Raw genomic sequence first — 22,261 nt, 5'->3', positions numbered from 1 at the left:
AGAGTTGTGCTTCTTTCCAAAACTGAATTGAAAATAACAGTACTTTCGTAAATTATCTTCTGCTGTGTCCAGGGAGAATTTAAAGCACTGTAATATCTTAAATAGGATATTTCAGTCAGAATGATTTTACATTTGAGTAATTTGTTAGAGAGTATATCAAGGTGTATTAAACAAACACATCTGGATAGTGAAATGTGCTGTCTGCCTTGGGAATACCCCTTTCACAAGGCTTGTGTCACTTTTGCTATCTAAATACTGACAGAAAGAAGTGCCTAGAGTGGAGCTTTTTATGTTTCCTAAGGATACAGCATTTACTGGAGTTAATTTGTAGGAAAAACCATAAGGATATATATACGCTTTCTCTCCCTGTACACACACACACACACACACAGAGGTGTATATATATGTACTTGATTTAGGGGAGATACTTGACTTAATGTACTGGGTTAGGTAGATTTTTATTGTCAGGGATTTCTTTAAATTACTGGTTTAGCAGCAGTGTTCTTGGTTGATTTTCTGGGATTGGTTGAGTTACAAATGTGAAAACAGCCCCTACTTTGGCTCTTTGAAATTATTGTGTCTCCAGCTAGAGTAATAACTGTTACTTTTATTTCAGTTTATTTTATTTATTTTCATGTTATGCTAATTTTATGTTTCTTTAATAGCTCTTGGAAGAACTAGTGACTCTCATGGATAGTCTGTCAGTCTGGTACTCTGCTGGCCTAGAAGCAATTAGGCTTTCACAGGTGCAAGTCCAGCTGCTCCTTGGATTTATTGCTCAAGACAACTTACAGGTTTGTTGCAAATTCTTGCAAGTGATACTTGAGTTTTAAGGGCACATTTGATGTAACTGTTGTGTTTTTTGGGAGAGCTGTTCATACCAGTGAGTAGACCTGTGGCGGTCCCTCATCTTTCTGTTGGGAAGATGTTTTATTGGTTCTTAGCTTTTGCAGATTTACTCTACAGTCCTGTCAGTGTGCACCTGTGGAGCACAAGACAGAGGTAGAGGGCTTCTGTTTGAGGATGGGAATAAGCAGGCAGGAGTAACAGTAAAAAGATGGGTGCTCAAGGAGGATCACATTCCTTTTTTGCTGTTTGTTTTTGTAGGTCTGTGCTATGGCAGCAGCCAAACTAAACACCCTCCTTCAGACCAAAGTAATTGAAAGCCAGCCTGAAGCGTGCTACCTCCTGGGGAAGTTGGAAGGCATTTTGAGTAGGTCAATTGAAGAGAAGACAGAAACTTACTCATTTTTGATTCCCCTTGTTCGGACATTGGTATCCAAGGTTTATGAACTTCTCTTTATGAACCTGCACCTTCCTTCATTGCCTCCTACCAATGGCAGCCCATCTTTCTTTGAAGACTTTCAAGAATACTGCAGATCTGACGAGTGGCAAGTTTATATTGATAAATATGTAAGTAGTAAATTATTTTTGTATCATTTACCCCCTCTTTTCAGCCATGATAGCAGAGGAACCCATTCAGAAATCATATGGTACTTTTTATTTCGTTTTGGTGAACCAGATTATTCCAAATATGAAGCAATATGAAGAGAATTCATTCAGACATGATAATGAGCAGATGGCACTTTATTGGAAAGATTGTTATGAAGCATTTATGGTGAACATGCACAAGCGAGACCGGGAAAGAGGAGAAAGTAAACTTAAATTTCAGGTAAGGTTTTCAGTGAGTGCAAGGTTCTCTTAAAAGAACTCTCTTGAGAGTTGCCTTCTAAAAGATGGAGAAAATTAATTTCAGGATGATCCAGTTCAAGTAACTGTAAACAGGTTAATTTAGTTAAGATTTTATGGGCAGTGGGACTATATGCACTTCTAGCATATGCTTTGTAATTCTGCTCTGTTAAGAGTCTTACGTGCAATCAAAGTTATTTCAGTATAGTAGACCTTCCTTTTCATCAGCAGGGTAGAAATATCCTCAGCCATAAGCTGCATCCTCTTTGATTTGTGTTTGGAATTATTAAAACCTGATTTCCATTATGAGGAAAAAACTCCCGTTTGTTCGGAGGGTTTTTTTAAACCCTATTTCAATACAATTAAAACATTTACAACAGTGAATGATTCTTACTTAATGTGTGGAAAAATTACTTCTAAACTGACCTTTCTATATAAGGTCCAGATTGAGTTTCAACGTTAGAGCTGACTGGTAATTATGGGCAATACCACAGTGAAGTTACATGCCTCTTTGCTTTCTTAATAACAAAACTTGTAGGTCTATTTTATTCAAATAGCTAAAGAAAAAATACAATGAGAATCACATTCAAGAATACCAGAATTTAAGAAAAATCTTACCGAATGTAGAAGGATTTCTAATACTGACTGCTTTTCTGATGATGAAAAATTGCTTTAGTGTGGATTCAGCATTGATAATGCTTTCTTCACATCTTTAAATTAAAGTCTGGCACTATTTCTTCTAGGTCTAAGCTTTTTAAAATTTCTTTCCTAAGTATTACCTTAAAATTTCAGAATGTTTTATCATCACGCCTTTTCCATTTCTTCTTGTTTTCTGAGCATTCTTGGAAAGCTGTTTTCCAAGGTCAGAGTTAACTCAGTGCTAGATGTATTTGCAATGGTCTTTCAGGAGCACTTTGTGGAGCCGTTCAGCAGAAAGGCTCGGCAGGAAAACCTGCGGTACAACAGCATGCTCAAACAGCTGAGCAGTCAGCACACAGCCACGCTGAGGCAGTGGAGAGCAGCCCAGCTGTACTTGTTCTCTGAGCGTGGGCCTTGGGCTGAAAGGTGAGACTGGAGTTCCTAAACTGGGTGTGATTCTTAAAAGGAATTGGCTCACTGTTTCATGTGGTTAAAACCAGGTCAGATTGACTACAATAACCATGCTTGAGATGTACAGTCTTGAGTGGCAGGACAAGAGGACATGGCCTCAGGTCATGTCAGGAAATGTTCTTATTAGAAAGTAGGTTGTCAGTTGGACTTGATGATCTTGAACATCGCTTCCAACCTTGCTAATTCTGAGAAAAGAAATACTGTTTACAAAATAGTGATGATCAGAGTTGCAATGTGAAACAAAAGCAATAAACTTTTTAATAAACATTTTTTTTTTATAATGTATAAGTAGATGACCAGTATTTTTCTAAATATGCACTCTTTTGTAACCAGTTCATTCCAGTAGGTCTTTATGCAGATTGCTTTTATGAATATTCTTGTTTTCCTAGGAAACAGCGTCCTGTTCACTGGAAACTTTCAAATGTGGAAAATTTTTCACGTATGAGACTAAAACTAGTGCAGAATTACAACTTCAACTCTCATCAGGATGCTAGTGACCTGAGAGATAATTTAGGTAAAGTTGTATTTGCTATCTCACTTGAGTTCTTACCAAAGAAAGATACCCACTTTCCTCTTTGTGTTTAATAAGCAGTATATGCTTATATCCTTAAATCTTGATTTTTCTTTATTTCATCTGTAGTAAAATCTATATTACGAGAGTGGTTCTTTGACCTGAAACAGCATTTTCCTACTGCACAGAATTCATTTGGCCTGGTTCATTGAAATGTGGGGTTTTGTTGCACAATAAATAAAAATCAGCTTCTTTGTTTTAAGATAAGAAGTCCTACAACTTTCTTGTATGAGATTATTTCTTCAAGAAAGAAGCAAAGAGATTACAGCAAGCAGTGTTTGTTCAAAGCCTTTTAGAATTTGTGGCTAAAATGTGTAGATAGGAAGTGCTTTGTTTCAGAAGTGTGCCAAACAGCTGAGTTATGGGTGTAGCTGTTAAGTTTGGTGTATTGGATATCAAGGCTCAAGCAAAAAAAACCCCACAAAACACTCCTGCAAACCCACATGACCAAAAAGCCAACACAGTGCCTTTCTATTAATCTGCATGCTTTAGCAATGTCTGGAAAAAGATTGCAAAATATTTTATTGTAAGTGTCCCCATCAGAATTCAAGTTAAATTTTTATTAGGTGTATGTGTTGTCATAATTTTCAGTGTAGCTCAAGGACTGTTTGTAGTGTTCTGCTTAACCACAAAAATATATAAGAAGCCTGGTTGCTTCTTACTTGTTTAAAACCAAAATTCAGCTGTAGAAGACAGGCTTAGTAGGTTAAATTTCCAAAAGTATTGTAGCAGAAAAAGTTACGAGCTATAACTCTATTTGTGCTAGGTGTGCACCAGACACAGCCCTCTAGTGAGTCTCTGCTTCTGGAGGTGGTGAAGCAGGTGAAAGTGAGTGACTTTGAAGATGATGTTCTGGAACTACCAGAAGAAGACACAACAGCCAGTTCCAATTTGTAAGTAGAACAGGATAAACAATTGTCATTTGTTTTTGTGTTAGGGATAAGGAGCGAGAAACAACTTTGGGAGTTGAATAGCATCTGAAGTTTCCCTCTTTCTTTGTCTGGCCTTAACGATTCAATCCAGGACAGTTTGGATCAGCAGAGTTACTGTTGGGTTTATCATTATTACCATTGAGACAAGAAAAGCCCCAGGGAAAAGGAGGCAGAGCAGATATTTATGAGAATCCATTAGTGATTCACTGCTCACAGGCAGGCTGAAGCTACAGAATTGTTAAGGCTTTTCTACTGTGTATATTGACCATAATTCTCAGGAGGCAGTCTGCTGTGTAAGGACATGGACCAGACTGGAACTGCCTCTTGTCCATAGTTGCCATGGTCATTCACTCCACTGGCAGCTGCATAGCTTGAAAATTTACATGGTTGGCATTTAAGTGCTGGAGAGCGCCTTGTGTTTAGGAGCATTCCAGAGGGAAGGCCTGCTGTGCTTCCTTCATGTCACTTGTGTGACTACAAACAAAAAAAAGGGCAGGAGAGAGAGAGCAGGGAAAGGGGAGTTGAAGGAGGATAGCAAATGTTTTGCTTCAGTAATTGGACATTTCACGTTGAGCATGCATCTATGTTTGTGCTGTTAAGTCCAGTAGAGAGTTGGCACTATGAGTGATACTGATACATTTTGTACTTCAAAGGTTATGAAATGCTTGCTGTAGATTATAGCAAAATAACCCTGAAGATAACTTCAGTCACATGAACTGGAACTCAGCTCTGCTCTGGGCCAGAGAGCTTAAGCACCTAACAATTAAATAAGGAAGGGAAATGCAGCCTGATGGTTTTGTACTTCACATGAAGTCAAGTCCACTGTGCCTGAGACCAAAATATCAAGACTGAAGAGCGATGATATGAAATTGTTTGTGGTCTAGTCTGAAACACCCAAGCCTGCTGATGAAAGCAGCTTTATAGAATTGTTTATGCTGCAGTTTTAATGCCATTCAAATTTGATTCTTTTCTGAACTGTACTCTTACCAAGGACTTAAGCAACAGTATAATCTATCCAACCCTGTAACACTTAATGGTGTTTTTGCAGGGATGAGAAGGATGAGGAAAGTCAGAAAGAAAAGCTAATATTGTCTGAAGACTGTGAACTCATTACAGTAATTGATGTGATACCAGGGAGGCTGGAGGTCACTACCCAGCACATCTATTTCTTTGATGGTAGCATTGAGAAAGAGGAAGGTAAGCATGATCAATATCTCTTTATTTTCAGTGCTGTTCAGCATTCTGCTTTTAGTAGGCTGAGTTTATGTTTAGAAAATGAATATCAAAGTAATTGTAAAGAGACTGTTTACAGTTGGTAAAAAAATGAATATCAAAGTAATTGTAAAGAGACAAGTTGTTGGTCTGTACTTAATATTGCACTTGATTAGTGGCTGACTGATCCCTTCAGAATCAAGCATCTGGAACTGGAGTTTCTGGGCTTGGTGAATTGATTAACTATTCTTAGTATTTCTTAAACGTAACTTACAAAAAAAAACCTGCTAGCTAAAAAAAAGTTATTACCTCTAATTTGCTTTGTAAATGGCACCTCTGTTGTCTTTCTACAACAAATAATGTTGTACTCATGCATTGATTAAAAAGTAGTAGTATGTAAGCTTTAATCATCTGTATTAATTTAGGGAACTTTAATAGAACATACACAGCTGGCTATGAAAACAATGAAATGAAATGTTGGACAAATAATAGTAAAATTTCCTAAATCAGTATACCAAAATGTTCAGCCTTTGGGAAATCTAAACATAAAGGTTTGTTTGAGCCTGTTTAAGAAAGCAAAAGGGGTTGGTTCATACTTTTTGTCAACAGAATACATTTATAATATATCTTTAGTCAGAAAGCAAAAGCAAATTCTACATTCCATCAGGTATTTCTTGCTTCATTTCTTTCAGCACAACAATATCTGAAGTTAATATTTTCCTAGCAAAATGGTAAATCACATCAGCTATAAGACTTTCCTTTTCTAGGAATAACTCTGAAGTGATTGGAGCTGGTACTGCACTGTGTCTGTATGAAAAGAGTTTTTTTTCTATATATGCCAACTCAGTAAACAGAGTGTTCCTCCTAGGGGTAGGTTTTGATTTCAAATGGCACCTTTCTCAAATTCGAGAGATCCATTTGCGTCGGTACAACCTGAGGAGGTCAGCTTTGGAGATCTTCCTTACGGACCAAACCAACTATTTCCTCAACTTCAATAAGGAGGTATGGGTTTCCTAAATGTCATGGATTTATGTAATAAGCACAAGGTTAAGTTTAAGATCAATGAGTGAATTTGAGTCTGGTGCCTTTTTTAATACCATAACACTAATAGCAAAAGGTGTGCTTTACATAGTCATCATGCAAAACTGCACTGCAGTCTGGCACCTAGAAATTGGTTAATTGTGAGAAGATAGCTAAAACAAGATTCTCCTTTTTCCTTTCTCTCTCTCTGTTATACAGAATGATAATTTAACTAAAATCACATCAGTAGTAATCTAAATGCTTTGAAGCCCATCTTGTTAAAGATGTCTGTTTAATTGAACAAATTAATTACAAATCAAAGGGAACTTTCTTTTTTACAACAACATTAGAAATCATTGATATTCGATGGTTAAGGAGTAGCAAACTTTTTCCCTCTGGGTAATATCAGTGATCCTTATTATGAGAGCTATGATAAATTCCAGAACTTAGGGTGAGTTACATACTAGTAGGTCAGTTTACTAGCTGGTCAGCTCTTAGAAAATGTTTTGTGGTTTGGTTTTGATGTGAAGGATGTCACATCCACCCATATCCAAATGTTTTAAACAGCAAGAGATTGAAGTACTTGCAAGTGTAACTGTGTCCTATTTATTAAATACTTTAATTAGCAGACAAGTTGCTTAATTGTCAGCTTCAATTTCCAGAATATTGTTTTATTAGTGCTGTTTTCTAACAGGTACGAAACAAAGTGTATAGTCGGATATTGTCACTGCGTTCTCCAAACATTTCTGGGACCAGATCTCCACAGGAACTTTTCAAAGCATCAGGTTTGATGCAGGTATGAGACCTCAGCTCAGTGGTCTAAAGAATTCCTCTGCTTTGTGAAGGACTCCCCCAGTGTTTAGATGGCAGCTGCCAATTTCTACCCTCAGCCTGGCCCCTGAACTTTCATGTACCAATTTTTAGGGTGGTTTGGTTTGTGTTTGCAGTCAGGTATATGGATATAGCCAGGCTCTGGTGGTGTGATTGACAGGCATTTTAACATGAACATAAAACGTGGCAGATTGGCTTCTGGTTTTAGTCTATGATCTTGAGTGCTGCTTTGAAACTTCTTTCACTGGATGTGCAAATAATTTTCCCTGCTATCTTTTAATGATGGAGCTTTCAACAAAACTCACATGAAGATTAATTGGTAATTAGTAATATCAGTAAAGAAAGAAAATGTCAATGTCCATATTACCATAAACACAGATAAATTTTTTTATATAGTTAAATGTATTTTTATCTTCCATCTCTTTCTCAAAATTGTTTTCTCAGAGGGAGGAAGCTTTAATAAGTTTAAAATATTGGAAATACTTTGATTATTCTTTGTTTTCCTAAAAATGAAAACTATTGCGTTGTATATTTACATAGAAAAAATACCATCTGTCATGACACATGTCCATTACTCTACAGACAAATACTGAGCCCTTCTGAACACAGCTGTGTCTGCTCTTTGGTTTAGAATGTAATAATGGAGCAAACAAAGGTGTAGCAGACAATTTGGTTTACAAATTGTTGACCTGTACTGTGAACCAATGGGAGGATAATTTATAAAAATGTCTTGATCTTAGCACTCAGATGGATTTCAAAGTTCTGTTCTCCTTTTTATCAGTATCTGTGTACTTGCCTTCTTTCTGTTTCTCCCTATTTGTCTTTTGTTTTTTAGCAAAGTTACTAATTGTCTGCTGCTCTGTACCTGAAACAGTACTTTCACCAATCGGGACCTGATTTCAATGAAATCTAGATAGCAAAATCACTGAATCAAAGGGAAAATAAACTTCATTATGATAAATTGAATCTGGACTTGCATACAATTTTTGTGGTCATGTGCTTTTCACTTGACAGTGCTGTCCTCTGAGAGATAGATACTGACTAGATGTGTAATTTGCCATAATTATATCTTTGAAATAGTGGATTCCATTTTATCTTTCTTTGTCTTTCAGAAATGGGTGAATAGAGAAATATCCAACTTTGACTACCTTATTCAGCTAAACACTATGGCTGGACGAACTTACAATGACCTTGCTCAATATCCTGTGGTAATTAAATTTAATTTTTAAAATTTTGCCAAAGGTATGTGTTTCTTCGGTTTGAGAGATGCATTTTTAATCTCTGATGTTTGACTTACTTTTTTTTTTTTTAGTTTCCCTGGATTTTACGAGATTACACCTCAGAAGAACTGGACCTAAATAATCCTGCAGTATTTAGGGACCTGTCCAAACCTATAGGTGTGGTAAATGAGAAGAACGCTAAGACTGTGAAAGAGAAGTAAGTATTTGAACACTTGGTTATATTTTTGTCTTTTCTGAGCCTCCAGGCTAATAACACATTTAAAAAATAAAGTTGTGACAGTGAAATTTTTGGAGCTGGTTTTATGACATAACAGATGCACTTGGAAATGCAGTTGGGTTGTTGTTCCTGCTGCATTCAGACTATATTATATAGAACTCAGTTATATGGCAGTGAAAGGACAAAACTTATAAATTTTCAGTTGTTTCTCAGCTGTGGTGATGAAAAAATGAAAGATTGTAGAAACAATTTAATGGCTTGAAAAGACATAATGTGTCCGATATCTGCTTCAAGATAAGGAGTGTGAAATCATACTATTGAGTTGAGCTGCCTAAGAGGTAGCATTGATCCTAAATCTGTGCTTCCTCTTTTTTCCAAGCATAGATTATTATCTTCAAAACAAAATATGTCTCAAGTGACTTTCAGCAGGTCTTCTGTAGGTGCCAATGACAGGTACTTACACCCACACAGCAGTAGTGATTTTTCCCTTGTTAGCTAGTCTGGGGAGGGAGTGTGCTATTATACCAGACTGCAGTTAGGTGTCTTCCAAAATCTTCTGAAAACTTGGAACATGGAAAATTTCCTTTGAATGATTAGGCTCTATCCTGACTGTGATGAAGTGGGATCTGTAGAAGTATGTTTAACTAGAATTTCTCTTACCAGCCTTGTGAGGCTGAGGAATGTATCAGCCAGATGGTGGCATGGTAGAGTGAGTTTGCCAGCAGAAAAGGAAATGGGCATGAGTGTGAAAAAGATCTCTCTTCTGCATCCTGCACAGTCAAACACATTTCCTAAATCTTGAAGGAAACCATCACAAGTGTATTCACTAGTAAATACTAATTTTAGTGGTGTAGGGTGTGTTGGTCTGTTGTATGAAGTCATCAGCCTTGTCTGCCCTTTGTCTGGTTTCTGACAGCTGATAGCAAATGCCTAGGGAAGAGTATAACAGGCATGCAAAGGCTCCATCTGGTGTACATTTTTATCTTTGAGCAGTCTTTTTCTTTGGGACTTTCTAAGTAAGATTTGGAATCTCCATGTTTGATGGAACTCAATGTATTTTTCCTCTCATGGATTGCTGTGGTCATTTCTTTTGAATCTGCCTGGAGTAAGCGTAGTCCATATGTAAATCAACCATAATGCTCAGTTGTATTTATAAAGACTTCTTTTTTCAGATACGAGAATTTTGAGGATCCTCTTGGGATGATTGACAAGTTTCACTATGGGACACATTACTCAAATGCTGCTGGTGTCATGCATTACCTCATTCGGGTGGAGCCTTTCACAACACTTCACATCCAGCTTCAGAGTGGCAGGTATGCTGAGCAAATAAGCAGCCCCCTCCTGCTTCTTCCTTGTCATTTTACTGAGGGAATTGTCAAAGTCTAACCTGGGTTTTCTGATCCACAGATTTGACTGTGCTGACAGACAGTTCCACTCTATTCCTGCTACCTGGCAGGCACTCATGGACAACCCCAATGATGTCAAGGAACTTATCCCAGAGTTCTTCTACTTTCCAGAGTTCCTGGAGAATCAAAATGGTAAACTGACTACTAAGAATATTCTCACAGAAAATAGTTTCTGTTTTCTTCAGAAAAGAATTGTTACAGCCATTTGTGAATGCAGAGGAACACTTAGTATTTAAACTTCATGGTGTGATTGTAGACATTAATCATGATGCTGGCTTTAAACTGTTTAGTGAAGATACCAGTTGTGTTAAGCAGCAGCCTCAACATAGTTTAAAATTCAGGCTATGGGATGGCTAAAAATAGTGTTTACCCAATGCTGTGCCAGAGATGCTCATTGGGATGTTTGAAAAAGTTAATAATAGTTAATACTGATTAAATACATAGCAAAAGTTGAGATTAATTATAATTATTGTAATGCTGATTGAAAAGACAGTATCCTGCATTCTGACGTGAGACTCCTAGACATTTTTTCATTTACATTTATTGTTCAGTGGTTTGATTCTCTATCTTTACACAATTTGAAAATGGATTTGTATGTTTGTGCTGCTACAATCTACTGGAGTTCGAAATTAGCTAAACTGAGAACTCCCAAGTCCCACTCTCAAGTCATTTAAGTATTTAAGAGTTGTTTCAATGATAGCTGGTGAGATTTCAGACTCCTTAAAAGCCTTGATTTTGTAACCATTTGAACTTCTAAGTAACTCCCTTCTTATGAATAACCTTATTAAAGTGTTTTGGACTCTTAATCCTGGAAAATTGCAATATGCAATTATGTTTACAAACAAGCCAATGCAGATATGTTTACAGATGGATATGTAAAAGACAAATACTACTTCTATGGTTGGGACTTCAGCTTCAAAATAATTTAGATGTTTTGGATAACTGTTATCCATTATCATTTAAAATTGTAAACATGCAGGACAGAACTTAGCCTTCTATGTTAGTGGTAGAGTTATTAGGGATTTACATTAATAAATTTCAATATCCTTCTCTTGCTTTGAGAAAATAATGATTTTTAATCTTTACTGAGAAATCAAGGTACTTAAAATATTTTGTAGCAACTCTAAAACTTTTTTTCTGAATTATTCACCAGGTTTTAACTTAGGCCAGCTTCAAATGTCCAAAGAGGTGGTAAATGATGTTGTTCTGCCTAAGTGGGCCCATTCCCCAGAAGACTTTATTTATAAACACAGGAAGGCTCTGGTAAGATTTTGTTTCTATGTATGACATAAAGGAAGTGCACCTGCAGATTGTTACTGTGGCTTAAATATAAAACAAGTGGGATGGCATTCAAACTAGAGTTGTGGTTGCATTTGACATTACCAGTCCCATTAGAACTTCCAGTTAAAAGCTCTGTGCATGTTGATAAAAAGCTGAAAAGAGCATTTAATCTCTTTGGCATTTTGGGCACTAATGATTTGGGCATTTGCTGTCCTAGGAGATCAAATGCAGAGGTAGGTGAGTAGGCTTCCTTTGCTACTTAAAGATGACTCTGTCTGGTGTTAGGAGCTGGCAGGTTACCTTCCCTTGCACAGGTGCATTTCAAAAGTGCATACCTCTTGTGTCACTGTATTGATTTTCCCTCTTACCTGGCAGTTACTGCCCATAACACACAAGATTCTTATGCTTTTGCCCTATATATTGCTAAATACCTAATTTGAGGATACTCTTTATTTAGGAATTGAATCTTTTCCACAGAGAATAGTAAAAACTTCAAGATGGGAGCAGTATTTCTCTTATTGTTACAGAGCATTTTTTTCTTTCTAGGAATCTGAGTATGTTTCTGCTCATCTTCATGAATGGATAGATTTGATTTTTGGCTACAAGCAGAGGGGACCAGCTGCAGTGGAGGCGCTTAATGTGTTCTATTATTGTACTTATGAAGGTACAAAGCAACATGTTCTCTTGTCATTGTCATCAGGCTTGTGAGTTTTCATTAGTACACAGTAGACACTTGATTTGTGAGTGTACCATTCAATAGCATATGGTAATGCAGCAGATTTATAGATGAAATGTGGCAGCAAACCTTGTGTCATCACAAAAAAGTATAGTTTTTTTTTTTAAAGGAGGGCTGTTATAGTTTTGTGTCTTTTTTTTTTCCTAAAAGTTACTAGAATTCCTTGCCACTTATTTACTAGCTTAAAAGCGTTTGTGGGAAGGGGTTTCTTGTGGTTTACAGTTCAGGCACATTGCTTGAAAGCAGCTAATATTAGAGACAAATTTAATCTGTTATTTTCAAAGCTAACTTTTGGGTAGTTTTTGTGTGCTACTTGTTGCTTGCACTGAGGTAAATCGATTCATTTGATAAGACAAAGGCCTGCAATTCTTGCCCTGACAGATACACTTAAAATTCTGCATGCAGAGTGGAGTTTTCAGATTGTGTTTTAAATGGAAGCATTGTCTGGGGCTTTTCTGGGGGTAAAGAGTCATAAGGCTGCAAGTAAATTAAGTTGACCATGTTGGTTCTTAATAAATTTTTGGATTGTGTTCTTTTTTTTTTCCTACTCTTCATCGTTCTGATTGTGATCCAGGGGCTGTGGATTTGGATGCTTTAACAGATGAGAAAGAAAGGAAGGCTTTAGAAGGGATGATAAACAATTTTGGGCAAACTCCCTGTCAGCTGTTAAAGGTACTGCTCTTTTGTTCCCTCTCAACCAGACCTTTATGGTTAAATACAACTGACTTACAGGGACTTCTGAAAAACAAGGGTTTTTAAGGTAATGGTTTGTAATTTTAGCAACATTAAATCTTTGCCACATTACCAAAAAATCCATTTTCAAAATAAATTAATTTACTTCAAGAAGGGATATTAGGTATTTAAGGCTGTTTTCCCATTAAGATTCTGAGTATCTCATGTACATTGAACAAATTGATAAACTAGTCTAATTTGTTACTCCTTTAAATATTGCCTCCTAGGAGCCCCATCCACAAAGGCTGTCAGCAGAAGAGGTAGTACAAAGACTAACTAAAAGTGATACCTCTACTCTGAATCTCTTCCAACACCTCACTGAGCTGAAGTCATTCTTCATAGAGGTAGATGTGTTACTTGAAATTGTTTGAAGTCTAACCTGAAATTTGATGTACTTGAAACAAAAGGTCACAACCTAGATGAAAATAAACTTGCTTCCTATTTAGAGAAAATATTTCACAATGCAATGTGTATTAAATGAGCTCTGTCTTTCTAGTTGGCTTCATAGAGGTTGATTCCCACAGTCTGCTGGCTGCTTGTGTGGGTGTTGTTTGAGTATTAAATTAGTCACCACACCAAGAAAGCTGCAAGCCTCACTGGTGGTGTGTGAGGAATCACTGAACCTGGTAGTTAAAGTCCCTGATTGGGGTCAGGGTTTCATTTGCAGTGTTTGTGATGAAGCTTACCTGCACAAACTGAATGGGTGTGTGCCAATGCCTTAGGGTGCTCTACAGGTCTGACACTGATTCCAGAGGCTTTGCTTCTTATTCTTTACAGGTTCTAGATTTATCCTTTAGCTTTTGGATATAATCAGATCAAACCCATGTCCTTTCTCTTAGGGAATTAGTGATGGTGTGCCCATTGTCAAAGCTGTTGTCCCCAAGAATCAGTCACGTTCCTTTATTTCTCAGGGAAGCCCAGAGATCTTGGTGAGTTGCATGTCAATACTGTTCTTAAACTGCAGATAGTCAAATGGGTGTATTTTTTGTATGCAGCTTGTAGAGAAATATTTGTTAACTGTTCCTCTTCAAATGTGTTCCTTTAACCTGTAGCAAATGTCAGTTAAGTAAAATATTTATCTTCCAAGGAGAAGCCAGGCTGATTTGTTGAATGGCATTTAAAAGCTGATAAGATATGACTGTAAATTATAGTGAGGCATATTGTAAGTTGCCACTTGATCGACTTCCCTGCAACAACCAATTTGCTAATGCTATGCAGCCCAGATTTAAAACTACAGCACTGAGTTATTAATGGTGTCATTGTTTGTCATTGCTTTCCAACCTGCATGTTAAATTATACCATATCTTGTGCACTGTTCCTAAACCTAACTCTTGCACTAACACACATTCTTGTACTATGGCAGACACCAAATAATGAAAGGAGAGCACTGGTTTGGTATCTGCATCTGTGTATATGCCAGATGCTGGCCTCAGTGCAGTAATACCTCTGTTTTGCCAGAAACAATATAACAATATTGCTATTTTGTATGTCAAAATTATTGTCTTGGCTTACTGTGGTATATTCATAGTTTATTTGAGCACATCTAAAATTCTCCTTGTGTTTTTCATAAATATCTAATCAAAGTAACCTTGAATATTTAGATTCCTTTGTTATTTCCTCAGAAATGAAACTGTAGTACAGTGTTTGTTAAACTTCCTGTGTTAGTATGTTTACTATTAACAGTTAGTATTCAGAGAAGAGAAGAAGCAGCAGCTTAAACTAAGTGACTGATTTGTAATTAAATATTTGAGAGGGGTTGGTTGGCTGGGATTTGTAGTGTTTGTCTCCTCCCATCCTTTCTACCCCAACTTCTCCTACCTGTGTAGAACATAGACTATTCTAATATGGTTCTGTGTGCCACATGTGGATTAACTCATCTGAGTGGGATTTTTTTATTGATTTGTTTGCTCAGGGAGAGGTGCATGTGCTTTTTCACTTTGTGGTAGGTTTTTAAGAAGCCTCTGCTGGACTTTATGCAAGCTCTATTAGCATCAATGCAAGCAGAAATAAACCTCTGGGTTGCATCAACTTTTTCATTAAACTTTTTTAGGTAACGACAAGTCTGAACTGCGTTATTGGAACTCATGGTTGGCTGCCTTATGACAAAAATATTTCCAACTATTTTACATTCATCAAAGACACAACAGTGACAAATCCCAAGTAAGCAAATTTTGAGGAGGGGTACACATTAATGCATCTAAAATAATGAAATACAATAATTGTTGTAAATCAGCAAAAATACTGTTTTCACTGTCTGAGTTTTCACCTAAGATTGCAACTTCTGGTGTTCAGTAATACTGCCTCTAATCTGTAATAGCATTCTAGTACAGTTATGTAAGTGGTGTTTCAGGCTTCATTCTTAGAGCTACTTCTAACTTTTTCTAATTATCAATTTCAAAACCTCATTGTGGAATCTGAGATAGTCTTTGTACATTCTTATGCTGTAGTAATACATAGGCATATGTGGTATATTTGGCTTTTTTGTTTTCATAAAATTCCTTTTTGTCTTTAATGTTCCAATGCTTAGTAGGGACATGAGTTATCCAATTGTGTAAAAGGCTGAAAAAAAAAACTAAGATGAAATCTTGCTTCCAGTCATTGGTGGCAGTGAGAGTTTTACCATGGGTGTAGCCTCTTCTATAGGTGGAATTCTTTACTGATGTTTGAAGACAGAGGAAGTGCAAAAATGTGGATGTGAACCGAGGTTACTGTTAACTGCTCATCGTTTGCCTGCAGAGCACAGCGCAGCATGAGTGGTCCTTTTGCCCCAGGGCTGGAGATCACCTCCAAGCTGTTTGCAGTGTCCCATGACGCAAAGCTGCTCTTCAGTGGCGGACACTGGGACAACAGCATCCGAGTGACATCCCTTACGAAAGGCAAACTGATGGGACAGCACATCAGGCACATGGGTCAGTCACTCTGTGTTGGGAAGTGGAAAGGGTTACGTGTGTTATTTGGTGTTCCCAGAATATAGCCATGTCCCTTGGGCACACAAGTGTAGCAGCTGTAAAGGAATGGCAGCATAAGAACAGAAGAATGCTTTAGTTGTGATTATGCATAAATACTGGAGCATGGCTTTTCAGTTATTATACTGGTGCTTTGATGTAGTTTCAAAATAAGGCTTTCCTGCTATTTTTAGGTAGCAAAGCTGAATGTGTCAAGTGGGTACATTTGGCTGTATGATGATTTCATTGTTTAATAGTGTCACCAGCCCTTATCACAGTAGAGTGTTTCATGCCGACTGCAAATCAGGATACAGTGTGACAAATTGTATCCACATTGTCAGTCTGTGGGAAATTAGTCTTAATTACCCATGTGACAACTTTGTCTTCTTTTCTTTATCTAGATATTGTGACCTGCTTGGCAATAGACCACTGTGGAATTCATTTAATTTCAGGCTCCAGAGATACTACCTGTATGATATGGCAAATAGTGCAGCAGGTAGGTTATTTAGGCATACTCAGAAGCAGCTTCTGGATGTAATTTTTCACGGTTTTGTTGTTATGTTTTATTGTTTCTTTTCAGGTTTATAGGGAAGATAGTGCACTAAAATCAATTAGCTTAGTAATTTTACTCCCATTGTCTGCTCTGAAGTACTATACATATTAGTTACTATATATCTGAAGTGCACTATTTTAGAGGCTCTCCTAAAGACTTCATAGATTATTTTCAGGGCAGGCAATAAGAATTTTACATTTCTAGGCAGTTCTTCACTCCTAGTAGTTGCATTTTAGCACTGCCTTTTCTCTGTGGTGGGTATTGATAACTACAGCAAAGACAGCACTATTACCTGTGTTTGCACTAGCATTTGAGAATTCTTTAATATTGGTCTCATGCTTTCACACAGGGAAAGTAGTTGTGTGATCCACGTGTGTACTTACACTCAATCATGATTTCCATCATAATGCATTTAAATGCTGATTGCTGCATTTAAGATATACATGTAGGATTAATTGCTGGGGGAAGCTGTCATGTTTCGGACAGTAGATTTCATCAAGTCACCTTGTGCTTATTGTGGAACTAGAGTCAGCACATTAAAGCAGTAGAGTGGTGCATAGCTGCATGAGCTTTTGTGGAAGCTGTCTTTATGGTGGGAGTATTTATAATTCTGTAAAGAATTGCTTTGTAGTAACAGTGCATGGTCAAAAAAAGTAAGACCTCAGTGCTCATACGAGTAGCTTTTTGTCTCAAGTGGAGATAAATGTTGGAGATTTTTTGAGTTTATCTTTTCATGATGAGTTAACTCACACTCTGAAAATGATCTTTATTTAGAAGTGCTTTTTCTTAATGTTTTTAATGTATTTTTTATTAATAGAAATATAAATGCTATTTTAGGCATAGCAAATGTTTCTTGTGAGACCCTTATCTTGGTCTTTACAAAGTGGTAGCAATGGACTGCATACTGCATTTCCATTCTACTTGTCTTCTCCACAGTGACACCTTCTGTATTTTGACACTTGTTCTGTAGTCCTGCATGCTTCAGGCTTTCAGGTCCTGATTGGCAAACAAATTTTTATCACAGAAATGAAAAGAAATAGGTCTCTGTGGAACTATTTACAGTACCTTCTCTCTAAGGACAGTTCTTTCCTTAGAACTGGTGTGAGAATAAGTCTGTATATGCTGACAGTACACTCACTGGGACAAAAAGCTGTGATACCTTGCAGTTAAGAGGGGGTGTTGCTATTTTTAATGAGTGTTATTCCAAGATTTACTTTTGTGTATCATACTGCTGGTAGTCACTGAGAAGTACTATTTGCTTCCTTTTCCTTGGGAAATGGAAAGAATTGCTGTTATTTTAAGTAAAGTTAATTTCAGCTTTTTTAAGCTTGATTGTTAAGACAGTGCTTGATTCCAGGGTAAACTCTAAGAACTGGACAAGCCCAGATACACAAGTGGAGAATGAGTGTGTGAATGGGGTATGTGAACAACTCCTGTTAGGCCTGCTCACTGTTGTCCTTGCACTCCTGGACACATGCAGGGATAGGAAGCAACCAGTTAAGTAACCTTGTCTCTCACACCCACACAGTAACTACATGTTCATTGTGATCAGTAAGTGAGGTGCTGACATAGAGGGTAATACTTTCATATTGGAGTGGTGAGTTATGCCTCTGGCTTTGACTTCTGTCAAATATACACCTCACACAACTGGTACTGAAGATACCAGAAGTTCATTTTTTGTTTGTCCTTCAGCTGCAAGAGAATGTGTCATTGCACTTTTTGTTACTCTCAGGGAGGAGTGCCTGTAGGCCTGGCACCTAAGCCATTACAGATCCTTTATGGGCACACTGATGAAGTTTCAAGTGTTGGCATCAGCACTGAACTGGATATGGCAGTGTCAGGATCCAGGGTAAGCACCTTCCTACTTGCCCTTTTTTTTGCCTCTTCTCAACCAAACTCAAACCACATAAGGTGTTTGAAGTTGATTAGGAATAATGGAAAAAGAGTCTATTTCACAATCTTTTTCTTCAGCCTTGCTTATCAAGAAGATATTTGCCATCCCCTTTGCTGTCTGCTTAAATCAGACTGTCTCAAACTGCAGTGCAGAGCATAGGCCTCACCTACTATGTGGTGTTATTCTGCACAGATGAGCTTTAATATGTGTGGACTTGGAGATTTTAAGATTCTCATAGCAACAGTGTTCTGATTGTTTCTTCCTTGCTGTGTTAACCCTGAAGGTTCTGTGCCACTTGCTCATGTTATGCCTTACTGTACTGCACAGGCAGGCTGCTGAACTCTGGCTTTGTACTCCATGTAATGCCTACTCATAAATGTGACCTGTGAAGTGGCTGATTTTCTGCCTGTCCTCCCTCTTGCCCTGCTTGCATTTGTTTTATTCATATGCCTGTAGTACATGGTCTTGAGGGGAAGGCTTCTTTGTCCAGAGTTCCTAATGCTCAGGAGTCCTTATCTCTCACTAAGGATTGAAGTGCATTCAGAGTATTCCCTGTATCCTGTGTATGTAAATTCTGAGTGTTGTGCTTACTCTCCTGCTGAATATCAACTCCCCCACCTGTGGTTGCTGCAGGATGGCACTGTCATCGTCCGCACTATTCGGAAAGGTCAGTACGTGAGGACTCTGCGGCCGCCTTGTGAGAGTTCTCTCCTGCTGACTGTGCCCAATCTGGCTGTGTCCTGGGAAGGCCATATAGTTGTCCACACCAGCGTGGAAGGAAAGACTACTCTCAAGGTACTTAAGTTTGTGGAAAACCTCAGTTTCTGTCACTGAAGGTGTTAAGCATAAGTGTATATAATTTTATCTCATTTCCAATAGTAATGAGGCTTTTTGAGCGTGCAGTGTCAGTTTCCATGTTTTTTTAAATTTTGCTGGCCAATTCAAGTGAAATTTGATTAAAGGTAAGTGACAGGCATCTTGTGCTCCTGAGTTTCATGAAAATCTCCAAACACTTGCAAGATGCTCAAACATACATTAATGAGTCTTCCTGAGAGAGCCACTTTGGACTGGAAAACTAAGGGAAACAAGTTCCACTGTGCACAGGAACAGAAGCTTATAAGGAGAGAAGCAAGTTCTGGGTGAAAGATGCTCAGTGTCCACAGAGTTTCTTAGTTTGGGATTGGAGATACAGCTATAAGGTTGTGTCTGTTGAGCTGTGTAGTTGCTTTAATAATGGTAGAGCTGTTGTGATTTCTTTAAACATGGGAGATTTCTTGGAAAACAAATCTCTGATGTAGGTATGCTAACTACATCAGGAAGATGGGGAGAGAAGAGATTCAAGGTTATGCCAGGCTGGAAGAACTTAGGATGGTTTTGTTATTTGCATCTGTAATCCAGCAAGAAGTCATTGGCTTGTCTAGAAAATGCTTCTGGATCTAGCTCTGTGGAAATATGCATTTCCTTCTGCTTTTGGATTTGGGAGGGCAAGAGAGGAAGGGGGGGTGGTAGCAAGGCTGAAGATGAGTACAATCTTTCTTTCTTCTTTTTAAAAAAGTTATTATAAAACAGGGACTTGGGGAGGGCAAGAGAGGAAGTGGGGGGTGGTAGCAAGGCTGAAGATGAGTACAATCTTGCTTTCTTCTTTCTTAAAAAAAAGTTATTATAAAATAGGGACTTATCTATTAAATCCATGGATGTTTCCAGGAAATTAGAATTGATTGAACGGACTACAATGTTACATCAAGAGGTAGCTTCAAAAACTTCATACAGGACCTTACCTCCACAGACACTGAGTATAGGCTCACTACTCTTGCATCGTTCAACAGGGAGACTGTTGTCAGCATTATCATCTGTGGGTTGTTGCCAGATTGCTGCCTTTTAATGAGCACAAGATACAAGTACAGCACTCTTCATCTTATCTGTCTTCTTTGACACATTTATTTTTGATCTCTTCAGGATAAGAATGCATTACATCTCTATTCTGTCAATGGAAAATATCTGGGTTCTGAGACTCTGAAGGAGGAGGTGTCTGATCTGTGTGTAACTGGTGAATATATCGTCATGGGCAGCTTGCAGGGATTTCTTTCCATACGGGACCTGTACAGGTAATGTGCCACCATTTCTACTGAGATACAAATGTGGAGGCTCATAGAGAAATGGCTGTGGAATAAACTGTGCTTGGTGCTATAGGTGATAGCTGTTGCTTTTTCTGTGTTCTCCCCCAAAAAATTGTTTTGGTGGAACTAAGATGTGGGGAAAAATAAAATGAGAGGTTGTAACAGATCTCTTTTTTTCCAGACACTTATCCCAGTTAAACACCTAGAACTGACAGGAGGAGCTGTCAGTTTGCAGACTGCGGTGATTAGTCACAGGGAGCTCAGTAACTGCAGGATCAAGCCTCACATAGTTCTGCACTGAGTTTTAAGCTCCACTTACTGCTTAGATCTGTAGAGCTCCATCATTCCTCAGAATGGGAGGATGTTTGTGACTTAGGCAGCTGTGGGACTGATGTCGCTGTTCTTCAGTGAAAATGTCTTCGCTTACTGAGTTAACCTATCCACATCTGTTCTTGTTATTGAAGCTCTATTTTGGGTTAAAATAGATTCTTAGGATACAGTTAGATAATTCAAACTGCTAATTTTATCCTTGAGAGACTGTTTTATAGTGCATCCCGTGGACAGCAATTTCACTTGCATGTGATTCTTCACAGTATGTGCAAGCAAATTCTCTCTGTGTTTTTTGTTCCTTTCAGCCTGAGTCTGAGCATCTCTCCCTTAGCCATGAGACTGCCAATCCATTGCATTTCTGTCACCAAAGAATACAGCCACATCCTTGTGGGCTTGGAGGATGGCAAGTTGATTATCGTTGGTGTTGGCAAGCCGGCAGAGGTAAAACCCACCATCAAGAACTTTTTCTACCGAACAGTGGGAAGTTCACTTATTTCTGCTTTCCAGTTGAGCAAGAGGTCTCCTCTATGGCAGGGTAAATTTAAGAGCAAGTTTCAGTTTTCAGTGGGAAACAAATAACTGTTGAGACTGCTCTACTGAAAGTTCTGATTAAGAATCAGATGTGTATAGGGATCGCAGATGGGAAGCTCAGCTGGACTAACTTCCAGACTTTATCACTCACATCTGAATAAGCAAAGTCATGATAGCTAACCTTTTCTGAATGGGATAGTGTTGTCAGCCTCTTCTTGATGAAATAATTTTCCAGAAGAAAATTGGAAATGAAAGAGAGCAAGCTACTTTATTTTTTTTTTATGGTTTCTATCAGATATCTTTTAATATGCATTGACTGACATTGGGGGAAAAGGTATTACTTCTTTCTGTTGAGCGTCTCTAATGGCAATGCACAGGGAATCACTTCTGTAGGTTCCCAGTATGCTTGTGCTCCATATGGTGAATAGAAAGTTGTTGGTCCTGCATATGCAATATCGATTACAGAGCATCCATCTCTCAATTAGATATGCCCAATTTTTCTTGTGCAAAACCATAATTTTTGCTTTAATTACTTCTTGTAATGACTTTCAAAGCATTTGAGTTAACTTAAAACTGCTTATTATCTTTATAACTCAATCTCTGTTGTGCTGCTATGTATTTATTTGAAAATGTGAATATCACTTTTGCATGATCTTTAGTACATGCTGGAAAAGTGTGTATTAATTCTATTTTATATTTTAAATGTGAAAACAGAGCAACTTTATTTGTCAGTATTTTTAAATTTTCTTGCTAGGCTATACATAGTTTAATATTGGAAAAATATTCACACAATGGTAGTCTGATTTTGCTTGCACTGGATGTGGAGGGGAGATTTCCACTGGCTTTCAGCTTTCTTTTGTAGAATTGAAAAAGAGCTGGTTATTATGTGGTTAAACATGTGGTTGTAACAGCA

General features: G+C 37.8%; 1 protein-coding gene across 7 annotated transcripts in view; it reads left to right on the top strand.

Moving 5' to 3' along the window:
• NBEAL1 (neurobeachin like 1) overlaps positions 1-22,261 on the top strand; it is a 74,969-nt gene that overhangs the window by 49,921 nt on the left and 2,787 nt on the right. For 4 of the 7 annotated variants that reach the window (XM_039702736.1, XM_039702750.1, XM_039702728.1 and 1 more), the window contains 25 exons: positions 666-794; positions 1,108-1,413; positions 1,523-1,672; positions 2,597-2,754; positions 3,189-3,313; positions 4,137-4,263; positions 5,351-5,499; positions 6,383-6,516; positions 7,229-7,330; positions 8,478-8,573; positions 8,678-8,802; positions 9,996-10,136; positions 10,231-10,361; positions 11,383-11,492; positions 12,057-12,174; positions 12,821-12,918; positions 13,206-13,322; positions 13,818-13,907; positions 15,029-15,138; positions 15,715-15,887; positions 16,325-16,419; positions 18,209-18,325; positions 19,004-19,165; positions 20,327-20,475; positions 21,123-21,352. In XM_039702736.1, coding sequence (XP_039558670.1) covers positions 666-794; positions 1,108-1,413; positions 1,523-1,672; positions 2,597-2,754; positions 3,189-3,313; positions 4,137-4,263; positions 5,351-5,499; positions 6,383-6,516; positions 7,229-7,330; positions 8,478-8,573; positions 8,678-8,802; positions 9,996-10,136; positions 10,231-10,361; positions 11,383-11,492; positions 12,057-12,174; positions 12,821-12,918; positions 13,206-13,322; positions 13,818-13,907; positions 15,029-15,138; positions 15,715-15,887; positions 16,325-16,419; positions 18,209-18,325; positions 19,004-19,165; positions 20,327-20,475; positions 21,123-21,352 — 3,442 coding nt within the window. The remainder of the gene's footprint in view (positions 1-665; positions 795-1,107; positions 1,414-1,522; positions 1,673-2,596; positions 2,755-3,188; positions 3,314-4,136; positions 4,264-5,350; positions 5,500-6,382; positions 6,517-7,228; positions 7,331-8,477; positions 8,574-8,677; positions 8,803-9,995; positions 10,137-10,230; positions 10,362-11,382; positions 11,493-12,056; positions 12,175-12,820; positions 12,919-13,205; positions 13,323-13,817; positions 13,908-15,028; positions 15,139-15,714; positions 15,888-16,324; positions 16,420-18,208; positions 18,326-19,003; positions 19,166-20,326; positions 20,476-21,122; positions 21,353-22,261) is intronic. The other 3 variants (XM_039702768.1, XM_039702745.1, XM_039702760.1) reach the window with 2 other exon arrangements.

This window comes from Passer montanus, unplaced genomic scaffold, assembly GCF_014805655.1.
Source record: "Passer montanus isolate IOZ18808 unplaced genomic scaffold, ASM1480565v1 scaffold1, whole genome shotgun sequence".
NCBI lineage: Eukaryota > Metazoa > Chordata > Aves > Passeriformes > Passeridae > Passer > Passer montanus.
The sequence above is the reverse complement of the archived record's forward strand: the minus strand, read 5'-3'. Positions and strand labels throughout refer to the sequence as shown.